This window comes from Pleurodeles waltl, chromosome 6, assembly GCF_031143425.1.
Source record: "Pleurodeles waltl isolate 20211129_DDA chromosome 6, aPleWal1.hap1.20221129, whole genome shotgun sequence".
In the NCBI taxonomy this organism is placed as follows: domain Eukaryota; kingdom Metazoa; phylum Chordata; class Amphibia; order Caudata; family Salamandridae; genus Pleurodeles; species Pleurodeles waltl.
The window spans coordinates 687,207,154-687,221,216 of NC_090445.1; the positions used below are offsets into that span (position 1 = coordinate 687,207,154).

The 14,063-nt window shown below is 42.9% G+C and overlaps 1 protein-coding gene across 1 annotated transcript in view; it reads right to left on the reverse strand.

Moving 5' to 3' along the window:
* The window catches only part of LOC138301680 (deleted in malignant brain tumors 1 protein-like), a 91,141-nt gene extending 79,118 nt beyond the window's left edge, over positions 1–12,023 (reverse strand). Inside the window, exon 1 of the mRNA XM_069242194.1 lies at positions 11,723–12,023. Within this exon, the coding sequence (XP_069098295.1) occupies positions 11,723–11,783 (61 nt within the window). The 5' untranslated portion in view covers positions 11,784–12,023. The remainder of the gene's footprint in view (positions 1–11,722) is intronic.
* Between the last annotated feature and the right edge of the window lie 2,040 nt (positions 12,024–14,063).

The following is a 14,063-nucleotide window of genomic DNA, read 5'->3' on the forward strand; positions in this document are numbered from 1 at the left end:
TTCCCTTCCCATGTGTCCTCTGTGAAGGCTTCAAGAAGTCTTGGATGACAAAAGACCAGTGTCAGGTTCCCTTGTGTCTTCCTGAGGCAAGCCCCTTTGAAGTTAAAGTGGGGTATGCTACAGCTCCGCCCCCAGCTACCTGGCCTACACTTAGGGCCATATGTACGAACACATTTTCCCATTGACACAGAATGGGAAAAACCCTTTGCTACATCTGGCCCTTAGTCCCCTGTGTGTCAGTGTCTGGGAGAAATACACGAACCCCAACAGCAGAGCCACTCAGAGTCCTGTGATCCAGGATGCTGGCAGGAAGCATACATTGTTAGGACAAGAAACTTCAACATTCTAAAAGTGCTATTTTCAGAATTGTGACTTAAAATCCAACTTTATCATTAAAGGGGATTTTAAACTACAATTCATTTGAGTCCAAACAGCATATGTCTACCTGTTTCCAATCCAAAGTAGCACTTTCTAATTGTAAAATAGTGACCAAGTGTTAATCTATGGGAGCAGTAGCCCTTACAGTGGTGAATAATTTGGGAGTAGCACATATGGGTTTAATTTTTACATGCCAAAAACTTTAAACCACTTGACCTACTTTTTAATTACAATGCACACTGCCCTATGTGCTTATGAAGCCTACTTTAGGGGTTTCTTGTATATATCGAAAGGGAAAGTTAAGGCCCAACAAAAGGTTTGTTTTTACAGGTCAAAATGGCAGTTTAAAACTGCACCACAGGCTGTAGTGGCAGATCTGAGATGGACTTTAATGTGCTACATTAGTAGGTGACACAATAGATGCTGCAAGCTCAGTAGTAAACTTTACTTTATTGGCCCTTGGTGCATGTAGTACCATATACTAGGCACTTACAAGTAACTTCAGTGTTAATCAGGTGTAAACCAATTCTGTTATGGTTTAGAGCGAGAGAACATGCACTTTAGCACTGGTTAGCAGTGAAAAAGAATACTAAAGCCAACAAAAGTACTTCAGAAAAACAGGAGGGGTGAAGGTAAAATGTTTGGGAGTAACCCTACAGAGAGGGCTAAGTCCAGTACTGGCCAGCTGGTAGGAATGAGGGAAGGTGTTTCTAAAAACCAAACTGGCTGAACATTTTGTGTTAAAAACAGCAGTTCTCCACTTCTAAATAAGGGGGGTAAATCAAGAGATAAATGGATGTGGCTTTTGCCTAATTACCAAATTACCACCAAAGTTTAAATGATACTCTGGAGCAGAGCTGCATGACAGCACAATCATGAGCTGCTGGGCCAACTCTACCGGGGACGCAGCGGTCTATGAGGCATTATGCATCACAAGTTGAGGTGAGAAGTACGATAATATGTTCGAGAAGCTGTAGAACTCACCTGAAACTTTTAAATCCCCAATTAATCAAGAAAGATAGTGATGCAAGATCCCCTTTCGCGCTGCACTGTGAGGGTTAAGATGTGAGGGAAATACAGATCAGAAGCTTTTGCACAGTCAGTGAGTGTTGTGCTCACGCTTTTTCAGGTGGACATGTCAGCACTGGGTTGAAACAGTGTTTCTATGGAATTAGAGGAGTTGAGAGAGTGCAGGTATGATCAGGACTTGGTTGTGTGATGGAGACCATGTGGACCGTTCAGGACAAATGCGGTGGGAGAAGGACCCCCTGTCAGAGCAGCTGCCTGGATTTGGGGTGGATTTGGGTCACTTGCTGGTATCTGCATACTGAGTACTAGCCTAACTAGAAGATGGAAAAGCAGGCTAAAAAAGATATATATGACTCCTTATCCTCATTTACAAGAAGTAGGCAGGGTCTGGAGAAAGAGGAGAATAGAAAAGGGTCCAATGGAGACCTCCTAAATGGTCAGAGAAAAATGATCTGAATGCTAGAGCTAATCATGAAAATACTGAAGTATCATGAGAAATTCATGATGGCAGTGGACCCCAGGGTGAAGACAGATGGGGTGGGAAAAGCGATATCAATGTTAGAGCTTTTTCTCTGTGCAAATTGGGGGATTATAAAGCTTTATCAGATGGATTGCAGTTCGCAACTGAGCTTAGTCAAGGAAACAATACATTCAATAAATGTGGAGCATATTAGCCTCCACAAGAAAAACCGAGAAAATGTAAGTTTCAGACCATGAAAGCAACAAAAACTCAAATTAGTATTGATCATTGTCAAAATATGAATGAATCAAATAATATGACGTTTAAATCTAAATGAAAGTCTTACAGATCGGAAGACAAACCAGCATAGGGTCACCTCAAAAAGAAAGGACAAAGGAACATAAGTCCTGTCACTAAGAAAATACTCTAAATCTCCTTCCTTTCTCTGCTCTAAGCTATATCGAAAACCCGTCTGAACTGTAATCTACCCTGCAGTAACGTAAAACACACAGTTCTAAGATTTTACACACCTACATTCAGTTCTCATGAGACTATCCAATCAGGTTAAAGCAATATGATACAATTATAAACTCCTTAGGTTCACAGGACTCCTCCAATACAAGGAGTCCTTCAAACGTACACTATCAGTGATGGGAAGAGATACAAGGACCAGCCTGTTCTCTGCAAAACCCATGGTGGGTTTTCATAGGTTTGTTGATCTAAAAACTGGACTGTGGGTCTAAAATGTTTGGTAAGCACTACATTAGAAAGAAGCTATGAAGTGTTGAGCAATGTTAGGAGGAAAGCCAACATTTTTTACTGAGTGGGGAAGATAGGGTTGAAGGGAGTGCATGATAGATTATCAAAGGGGAAATGGTTGATGTGCATTGTGAGATAAACATATTAAGCATTGAGGTGGAGCACTCAGAGTACTGAGCATTGCACTCACTGGCTAGTGTAAAAAGGGGAGATTTTAGAGGCAATATGAACCACAGTTATTGAATATGATAGTGGCCAGGGTAGTTGCAGTGGGATAGGTGATAGTTTATTATAATGTTTGAGGATGTGATTTGAAAGAGGAGAGTATGGTGTAGCATTTTAACTTGTCTTTGTCAAGAGTGTTGTCCGTAGGCTGAGTGCTCCTTTACAGGACTCAAGATTCCTACTGATTCTGGTTTTCTTGCACTACAAAGTTTGATATGAACCAGGTTAAGTGCGTACAAAATGCTACTAGGAAACCAGGATTGTTGATATGCAACAGAAGTGTTATGGTTTGCCGGAGGAAAATAGTGCAATGTTTAAGTGAGTCGAAAAGCTGTAGTATGTGTGCCATCAGGTTGCCAGTTCCTGTGTATGGTGCAGGTAGTCAATGATTGTGTCTGCAGTGATCTTTTTTTGCAAATTGGTGGGGTACTGAGTGCTAAGTAGTTTTACTTTTACTTACGTATGAATTGCATTAGCATATATATGCATTCATGTTGGGCTAATACAAAACGTTTTCCAAAGAAGACTTCACCTTTGCCCAGAGAGGCAAGAGTACAGCAAAGGCATACCTCTAGGAACTTCTCCCCACCTCAAAGGTACAACGGTGTATAAAAAAAGGACCACAGAGACCACCACTTCAGTACACTTCTGGATCTGTGGATACTCTGCCAAGAAGAAGGACTGCTGTGCTGCTACAAGGACTGCCACTCTGCTGGACTGCTGGTCATAAGCAACTGCTGCCCTACTGTGCTGATGTGCTGCTTGCTGCCCTCTTGCCTACCTGCAACTCTTGAACTCAGTACCCAAAATGACTCCAAGGAAAAATTGGCTGGCCTCATGATCTGAGGCCTCACGGAGGTAACAAGCTTCCAACAACCTTGTCTCTGCACCTGGACTCTGCCCTTTGTGAGCTCTTTGAGTCTACTCTGCCAAGTGGTGCCACCCAAGTCATGGCCCCTTGGAAATGGGCTTAAGGCACATTACCAGCCTCTGTGGATCCAGCTGAACCTATGCACCTACTCTGCTGCATAACGCAACCCCGAGCAGAACTGATGAATCTCTGCTGCTGCTTGGATTGGACCCATGGCAAAGAATTGCATCACCGCTGCAGCTTGCATCACTTTTGGAATCACCACCGAGAGGTGCATCCTCAGTACAGGCCCTTGCATCTCTTGTACATGGAAGCCTTGAGAACTATGCCAGACTTCACATTGTAGCATTGAATCTCTTCGGAAACTGACTCATTGCCCCGACTGCCCGCCGCATCCTTGATGCCAAACTTGCATCACAAGCCCCATTGACTGGATTCTCTATGTCGATACAAGAGGACCAAGCACTAGAGTCTCACCGCATCTCAGAACCAACACCTCACCTCAGCTGTGCGCCGCGTCTTTAATGCAGATCCATGCAATGCTCCGCAAGCCAATATTCAAGGTACGATGTTCAGTGGATCTAACTGGGTCCCTGTAGCCGGCCCACACTCCATCACGTTCGGGCTGAACTTGTGACTCATATTCACAGCTGTCACTTTATGCCTTTTGGTGCTATTTTCTCTAAAAGATTTAAAATTCAATATTTCTGTTTCTACTGATTGGATTTTTGTCATTTTGGTTGTTTTATTTATGAAATTAACCCTATTTTTATAACCTGAATTGTGGTCTTTTTTTGTTGTGTTTTCTCTGTTTTAGTATTTGAAGTGCTGCACAAATACTTTACGCATTGCCTCTAAGTTAAGCCTGACTACTCTGAACCAAGCTACCAGAGCGTTGAGCAGAGGTTAATTGGGGGTTTGCATGTGCCTTACCCTAACTAGAAAGGTGGTTATTGCTTGACAAGGACTCACTAACCAGACACCCAGTGACACAATTTCTAACAAACCATATCTAGGTCAAAATATTTATATCAGACAATATTTTTGTTATCAATATTCTGACACAACAGGAATGGAATAAGCAGAGGATTAGGAAGTGTCAGGAGTCCACATTGAGTGTTATGGGGGCAGGAAAGAGTATAATGACTACAGGGTGACGTCTAATGCAGAGCGAGAGAGTATAGGGAGCACGTCACTCAAAAGTGTATATAGATGGTGGGGGGTATTGATCATTCAGATAGAAGATGCAATGTGTGCATGTATGGCCACCAGTCATTCATATGGTGAGGGAATAACAGATGCTGTAAATAAGGGTACAGGTATTACATGCTCATACAGTAATTAATATGGTTTTAAATGTTATTCTTTGGTGATTAATCTCTGAGATTAATCATTAGTGGTACAGAACAAAGTTATTAATCTCAGTGTCCTTTTATATACTTTTTCCAGAACATTTTGAGCTATTAATTGAGGAACATCCAATGGAAATACCAGAATGCTCTTCACTTATTTTTATTTATAAGGGTGATCCTGCACCAGCCTCTCTAACCCCAATAAAAAATATAATATGTGTGATCATTTTTCTATATTTACTTATTTACTGTTTACTTACTGGCCAACATCCATACCCAACTTCTCTTAACAGTACCCTTTCCCTTGGTCTTTAAACTTAACCCCTCCGTTAAGTTATAAATATTCTCAACTTAACCCTTACCCTTTCCATTTGCCTGTATACTTCTCCTTTTTTGTCTGTATTGTGGTTTGTTCTCTCAGGATTATTACCCTCCCGAGATTTTTGTATCAAAAGGTTATAATTAAAACAAATAAAAGAGAAGGCATCATTATTATACAGTTAGTAGCTTTTAGCACTCTTTTACCTCCTTTTTAAGATTTTTGTGTCGATTCCCTGCAGTTCAATGACCAAGGCACTGACTCTGACAAGATGGGGCAGCTAGTTGAGCGCTCCCTGCTAACATCCATTTTTGACCTGAAGGACATTTTAAGTCACCATCCCAACTCAGCCAATTCCCTTGTTCTTTTTTCTGTTTCTTTCTTTTTCTTTTTGTTTTGGGGGGTAGCCCCTCACCTTTATATTTAAACCTCTTACTCCCATTTACCTCTTTATATCTTTCCTTTACATCTTTCCTTTACTGAACCATAAACATCCTTTTCCTCTTTTTCACCTCTACCCAGTCCAAAAAAAAAAAAACACCCTTTACCTCTACCCTCCCCTGAACCCTAAAAAGCCTTCCCTCTCTTTACCACTAACCACCACTGAAGCCTAAAACCTCCTTACCTCTGTCCACTACTGAACCCTCGGAACCTTAGAAATCCCTTAAATCCCTTTATATCTACCCAACTCTGAACCCTAGAAACCTCCTAATCTTAAATTCTGTTACCTCTACCTGCTCCAGGCACCTAAACATCCCTCATCTCCCTTTAGCTCTATGCACCCCAAACCCTAAAATCCCCTTCACACCCTTTACCTCTTCCCTCATCTGAACCTTGAAACCCTTTTATCTACCTTTAACTTTACCTCTACCCACTTCTGAACCTTTAAACTCCTTGCCTCCCCTTACCTCTGCTTGCTTCTGAACCCTAACATCCCCTTCCCCCTACCCACCCCTGAACACTAAAAACCCCTTTACTCCATTAAACATTAAACTTTGCCCACTCTAGATGACTAAAAGTCAGTTACCTCCCTTTACCCATACCAACCCCTGAACCCTAAACCTCTCGGCACCCATGAACCTAGCAACACCCTTACCTCCTTTTACCTCAACCACCCAAGAATCCTAAAAATCCCTTACTTCTACACACCCCTAACCCCAAATCCCCATTAGCAACCTTTACCTCCACCCACCTGTGAACCTTCAAAAGCCTTTATTTCTACCGGCTTCTGAACCCTAAACGTCCCTTTACCTGCCTATAAATCCTTTACCTCCCTTTACCCCTACCCACCCTCAACCCTTAAATGCTTTGCCATTACAATACCTCTTCTCTTCACGGAGTCCTAAAAACTTCCTAACTCCCTTTAACCCTATCCACCAGGGAACTCTAAAAGCCCCTTAGCACCCATTACCTCCCCCACACCTGAAGCCTAGAAACCCCTTACCTCCCTTTACGTCTACCCACTGCAGAACTCTAAAATTCCCTTACCTCCTTTTACTTTTACTGTCATTAAACTCAAATAAATCCTTACCTCCATTTACCTCTACCCACCTCTGGACTTTAAAACCCCATTAGCTTACCTCTTCCTGACCCAGAACAATAGAAACCCCTTACCTCCCTTTACTTCTATCTGCCCCTAAACCAGTGGTTTTCAAACATTTTAATGCTGCGCCCCCAGTAGGGAAAAAAATTAATCGGCCCCCCCTCAGAATCTTTCACAATTATTCTTTTAAGTTGGCAATGTTTAAACAAGCCTAGACTTAAACATTGCAGTTAAGTTCTGTTACCTTTTGAAAAATGCATCAAATTGTTTTCTGCTTACAACAAAGCACTGTTATCTGCATAGTACTTCTTTTGGCCAGAGCCTGGTGCCCCCCAAAGGGATCACTTCAGGCCCCCCAGGGGGGCCTACACCACAGTTTGAAGACTCCTGCCCTAAACCCTATGAACCTCCCACCTCCCTTTACCTTGATCCATTGCTGATCCGTGAAAAACCCTGACCTCCCTGTAACTCTCTTAGCACATGAACTCTAGAAACCCTTTACCTCCACAAGTCATGAACCCTAAAAAAAAAAACCTTATCTTACCACCACCTGCCATTGACCCTAAAAAACCCTTACGCCTACCTGCCCCTGAAGTCTAAAAAAACCCTACCTCCCTTTACCAGGACCCACCCCTAAATACTAGGGGTGGTTATGTATCCACTTCAAGTAATATTCACAATCAATGTCAGGGTGAACCACTAAGATCTCTAATTAAACCTGAACTCAACCCCCAGTAACTATGGCACAAACCAGATGGGCTTAACATAGAGACAATGTCTTAAGTATTTATGCAGTACTTTAACAGTAATAAAGCCAAAATGTAAACCAACAAAAATCCAAGTATGAATTAGAAAACTAGAATAGAATGTAATAAACAAAGTCACACCAAAATGACAAAAATCCAATAAAGGGAACCAGAGATTTATTTTTTTAATTTTTAAGTAGAAATAACGTCAAGAAGCACAAAGTGCAAATGGTAGCCAATGGTCGTAGTAGCCTGGGACATAGATGCAATTTGATGCTGACCGTGGTGAAGGGCGGCTTGGACACACTAACCCGGTTTGTCCTGGTCAAAGATTTTACATTCTTACTTTCATCTTTCAAGTCCCAATCCAACACAATAGTACAATTCTAATGCCTCACAGTACCTCAGGGGAGGCTCTTAAAAACTCACACGGAGTCCAGACCAGGTCCATTTGCTAGGGATAAGCTTGGAATTTGCAGGAAAGTTCTGTTGAATCGTGTTGTAGCTGTAGCTTACAAGGAATCCTCATGACCTTTGGAGTCCACATCTTTGTCCTGGGTACAAGAGGGAGACAGCCCTTTGTGGTTCGTCTCATGTCTCATACAGCAAATTCAGTCCTCTTTTGATCTACCACAGCTGCAGGAGTGTTCTGGCACAATCTTACGTGTAGGAATGACCCCGGGGTCACCCCTATCCAACTGGTAGGGTTCCTGGGGATAACTGTCCCCACTTTGAGCATTTTCAGGGTGGCTGAAGTCTCCAGCCACACTGAGCTTGGGCGGCGAGGGCTGTGCATGGGGAGTGTACTATGGTACTATCGGTATCCTGCCACATCTAACACCATAATTCAGTTTTTGGCAGTCCCTGGAGCCCCGACAAACTTGAAAACAGGGAGAGAAGTCTGGTAAAATCAACACAGAGCTTTCAGTAACCAGACACCTGATATGCACAAAGTGTTTTGCCATTTTGTTCCTCTCTTTTGAAGTGCACCCTACATGTAATATGTAAAAGCCCAGCAAACCTGTCAAGCAGGATGAGCCAATAAAGCAGGATTTGACATTCTAATAACAAAGAGGGTGGTCACTCACATCCCCACCCCAATGGTGACTCTGAACCAGTTCTGGGGAATGTCTCCCTCCAACTGGGGTTGGTGCCCGGCTGACTAGAAGGACAAAAAAGTAGGCAGGCCCAGGTGTGATCTGCATCTGCCTGTGATGGGAAGGGCCCCTTGAAATGCACCAAGATTCTGGTCCCAGGTCATTCTCTCGAGTGGAGGAGAACACCTCACCACTCCCATGGCCTATTGTCCCTGTCCTGTTTGTACTTCACACTTCTCCACAGGGGAGCCATGAAGCTGCCCGATGACAGTTGAATACTTACAGTAAAGCATCCGAAGACTTTGGGCAGCCAAAAGGTATCTTTCTAGAGTACCTTTCCTGTAATTGTTAAACAAAATTTGACTTTACCATAATATTGGATATTCTCTAATTGTTGAAAAGAGTCCTTAAAATGCTTCTCTAGCTGTTACCAATCTGAAATTAGCATTATAAAGTGTTAAAATGTAATCCATGTTTCCCTATGGAAGCAGACAGCCTTGTTACAGTGAAAGTAGCTCTTAATGCTATAAGGACATGAGTTATATTAAACTTCTACATGTCCTTTACCATGCAACGCACCAGCCGCAGCCTGTCCTTTGGGGCTGAGGGGCCATGTTGCCCCGCCTTTTGTCCCTCAAGAAAAGTATCTGTCAGGCTTAGCAAAGGTCAGCCTGGTAGACATTCTTTATTTTCAGGTCAAGCAGCCAGGAGCTAGACATGCCCTAAATGTGCAGGCTCCTGGCTGCCTGAGCTGACGTTTGCTGGGCTGAAGAAGTCACAGTCCTGTGGGCGTGATCTCTTCAGCCTAGCATGTGCCTCGAGGCCCTCCCCCTCATGACGAGGGGGAACGTCACTGGTTGCTTTGGACCCGGTGTTCAGTTTTAAGCCCTAAAGCACCCAGGGCTGAGTGTCAATCAGTGATACCTCATCACAGAGGGGGGTCAGCAGTCTCACTTATCTCATCCCACTCTGTGATGAGTTGGGATTGCTGCCTTCCCTCATTGGCTGACCTTAGGTTAGCCAGTCAGGGAAGGCAGCATTCCCAACCCTACTGGATCCTCCAAATCAGAGCTTAAGGTAAGTGTGTGTGTGTTTATTTTTTTTTAATGAATGTTTGGTGCATGTGTGTGTGTATGTTTGAATAGTTGATAATGAGTTTTGTGAATGGATGTGTGTGCGCACATGTGTGAATGCATGAGTGTGAATGTGCATGTGTGCCTGCATGTTCCGCCTGCCCCTCTCCCTCCTAAAATTACTGTCCGCCTGTGCACCGTACCCTACGGCAATAGGGCTTGCCATAGGGGTGACTAATTATTTAAAAGGAAGGTTTAAGCCTGCTAAAAGGGCTTATTTTGTCAGGTCTAATATGCAGTTTAAAACTACACAGCCAGGCTACATTGGTAGGCTTGGACACCTGCTTTCCTCCGTCACTGTATTAGTTGGCACCATGAGCACTGCAGCCCACTGGTGACATTTACCTTATAAGCCCTCAGTCCACTTTGCACCATATATTAAGGACTCATGAGTAAGTTAAAAGAGACTGTCAAGAGTATACTACCTTCCATGTTGGAGGAGTTAGCAAGGTTAGCAAGAATAAAGTGTATAGAGCCCTATAGCCAGCAAAAGTAGTGTTCTGCAAAAAGGCCAAAATAAAAATTGGGGGTGGCCCTGCAGAGAGAGCAAATGTCCAACACCACCTACCTCCTCTTATCTCTACTTTGCCATTAAAGCTTAAAACCCATTACACTGTTTACTACGGCCCACCTATGAACCCTAAAAACAACTTGAATACCCTTGCTGTCCTCTGTCATTACCCACCGATTATCTCTAATAACAAATTTACTGCCTTTATCACCCTCTTCCTTGGTCTACACCAGAACCCTAAAACCTCTTTAAGACCATTAACAACAAGAACCCTTATAAACAAATAGGTTTGTTCACATTTGATCTAATTACTTTGCAGAAATAAATAACAATAATACATAGTTGTGCGATGTTACTGCATGCCAGCCTTTCTATCTCACTTCAAAACTATGCAATTGTATACCTTTTATCGCAGGGACTTCCTAAGGATGTCAAGGCTCTGGGCCAAAAGTAATTTGGGGGCCCTGTTACGGAGAATCTTTGAATTGATGATCCATTTTCAGCTCTTTCTTGCCCTCTTTGTTCAGGTCACTGACAGTGCACAAGCACACTCATCCATATTCTAAATAAATGTGTTTACATCTAATATTCAGGGATAGTTACAGTGTTTTCAATATTAAAATACAGCAGCATCTCACTAACATTACTGCAAATATGTGTGACATGGTATTGAGAAAAAGATTTCTCTTCAAAATGTATCTTACTGACTCCCATATATCACCTACATTAAAAATAAATGAAAGAAAATCGGTATTTAAAACAATCTGTTTAAGAATTATTAAAGGTCATCAGGGCAAGACTCTCTGCAGGACAGAGCTGGCTCTATCAGAGAGCCCCAGAAACGCTGGGGCGTTGGACCAGAGCCCACTTGCCAGTGCCTTGAAGCGTCTCTGGTTTATCGGAATCTGCGGCTCAAAGACCGCTGGCAATTTACTTGGGGACAAGTGAAAGTCCCCAAGGCTGCCCTGAACCCCTCAGAAATGTGGATTCTCCTTCGACCCTGTTAATCGGCACTAACGAAGGTCACCAGGAAGACCTTTGTGTCAAACGGAGAAATCAGGAAAGGGGAGCCTTGAGTTGAATTTCTTCCCATGCGGTTACATGTCTTGCTAGCCCTGCTGCAAGTTAAGCATCAGCAAAATAAACACATTTTGATAACATTTAAAATGAACTGAAAATAACAACTTTTCACCACCCTCTAAGGTAAGTTGTTAGACAGGAGACGGAGGGGAAAACAAAGGTACACATGATAAATACCGGTGACGAGGTAAATGTTCTGATCTTATCAGTTTCTCTTACCTGCCCCCTGAAGAGCTGTAGAGCTTAGAAGCAGCCAGAGCAGGATCTGTAGCTTTCTCATTCTGGCTGCCACACCGACTGCCACTGGATGAAAGTAACCTTGAGATTAGTGCAGCTCGCACCAGCGAGCGTCCTGTTCTTTCACTTTTAACATTGCGTACTTCACTTGCGGGGCCAGAGAAGAGATAACGTGAGGTGGCTGTTCTGTGGTGGAGAGGGGAGCTCCCTTTTTACATTCGAGTTAAAATCCGTGCGTTCTGCTCGCCAAGTTGGAAATGGAGAAGAGTTTCTAAGGAAAGACCCAAACTGGAGGGCGGCAAAAGGGAATTGAGTCAGTAACAGGCGGAGGGGTGGAGTCATTCGCAGTCAGTTTATGGTCTGCCACTACATTTGTATTATTTTTTATAAGGTCTGCCCTCAAATACACTTAAACGGAAAAGGCTGCAGTAAAGATGTCCCTGCTCACCTCCTTGGCCACAAACAGGCTGCGTTTTAAGATAGGTTAGGGGGTTAAGGCTCTTGCAATAGCGATATATATACTGCAAGACTCAGATTACAATATTGATGTTATTGCTCAGTTTATCAACACTTGTAGCAGCAAAAATCTGAGCGTAATCTGATACAGGTTTTGATACAGGTTTGAACCAACATGAAATACATGCATTTGAAGGCAATTAAACTGCTGTAGAACACTTCTTTGTGAGGCAAAATATGCATGATTTATACTAGTACGATTTTTGCAGTGAGCTAAAGCATTTGTTGTGAGATCCTGTATGTATGAAGGAATGAATGATGAGGTAGTGCAGGCCTAACCGAAAAGGCAGTGGATAGATGTTCAGGGCGAAAAGCCAACATACAGTTAATGAGCGGAAGAAGCCTGCTGTTGGATTGTTAGCGCTTTGTGCTGTAGTGTTCTTTAAACATCCTTGCGCAACCCTCAGGCCCTAAATTCAACCCCTGCCTTAATGGGTCATGCATTTATCAGAAACATCTGTATGAAACCTTCGAGGCATACAATGGAATCCCTGAAGGTTGAATGGGCAAGAATAACAGGAACTAGAAACCTGTTGCCCAGATCATAAAAACCCTTATTTGAGGTCTGTTTGATGAAACTCCTATTGAAGTCATGGCAGGTTAATAAAATGAAGAAAAAAAATTTGTTTCTCAATTGCTATCATAAATATTCATTTATTTGTATTGCGCTCCTCAACGTTTTATCTACTGTTCAATTCAGTATTCACACCCATACTGGATAATTCTTACTGAGTCCAAAATTATTCACTCTCCCCTGTGTTCGGTTGCCTCCTCCAGTTTCTCTTGCTCTCTCTCCCCAGGCTTGTATGTTGTTTCAACCATCCTTACCAGCTTTTAATGTATTTATTTATACAAATATAGCTCCTCCATTGTGCACCCCCGTACTCTCGTTGCTCAGCGTCATGTACTTCCTCTCATCCTCCACTCTCTGGTGCATCCATTATACGTTTTAAATTTGTATTTGTTTATTTTTTGAGGACCTGTCATCTGAAAATTGCTGCGTGGGCATTTTTCTCAAAATGCCCCCCCCCCCCATATTTAATACTTTTTTCTGACTTCTCATATCACGTGGGTGTCTGTCATGCTGGAATGGTAAAATATACAAGACAAAATGACAGCCGCATCATAACGCACGTGCATACATGCGTCGTGATTTACGTGTCAAGACGTAAGCATGGCAGCATATCTACCATGATGCATCTAAACCTGACTGACTTCAGTATACTGTTGCACATTAATTGTTGTACATATCCCTCACAGATACAGCCTGTGATCCTCTACTTTTGCAAGGATCTGTTCTCGCTATTTTTCACATTATCAGTCCTTCATTTGCTTGTACATGCTTTTTGCTTTTGCTCGTAACACTTCTATAAATGCATGCCTTTCTGTTCTGCATGGCAGGATGCAGCAGTAGTTGACTATAAAATAGTGTAGACTGTGAAGCCCTACTATGGTTCTACATAAGAGTTACAGTAAAGCTCGAGGAAGGGAGTAAAACTTAGCTCAGCTTGAGCAGTGTTTGAAGTTCTGGAATCGTGTGTTGGTGAACATCCGGAAACAGGAACCTCGGTTGGTATTTCTAGTTACCCCCCTCGGTCTCCCTTCCCCCCGTTTGATCCCTCCTTCTTAGGGTTGAGCGCACAAGCACTCTGTCCCTGTTGTAATCTCTCTTTTGGCTTGTAACCACGCCCATGTCGCGCCTGTCACTTTCATTGGTTCGTGGGCTTGCCTTTTAAAATCAGCTTGCTTTTATTAGTGAAAGGCATGCATACATCATGCCTTTTCCAGTGTTTAGCCCTCTTCGAGC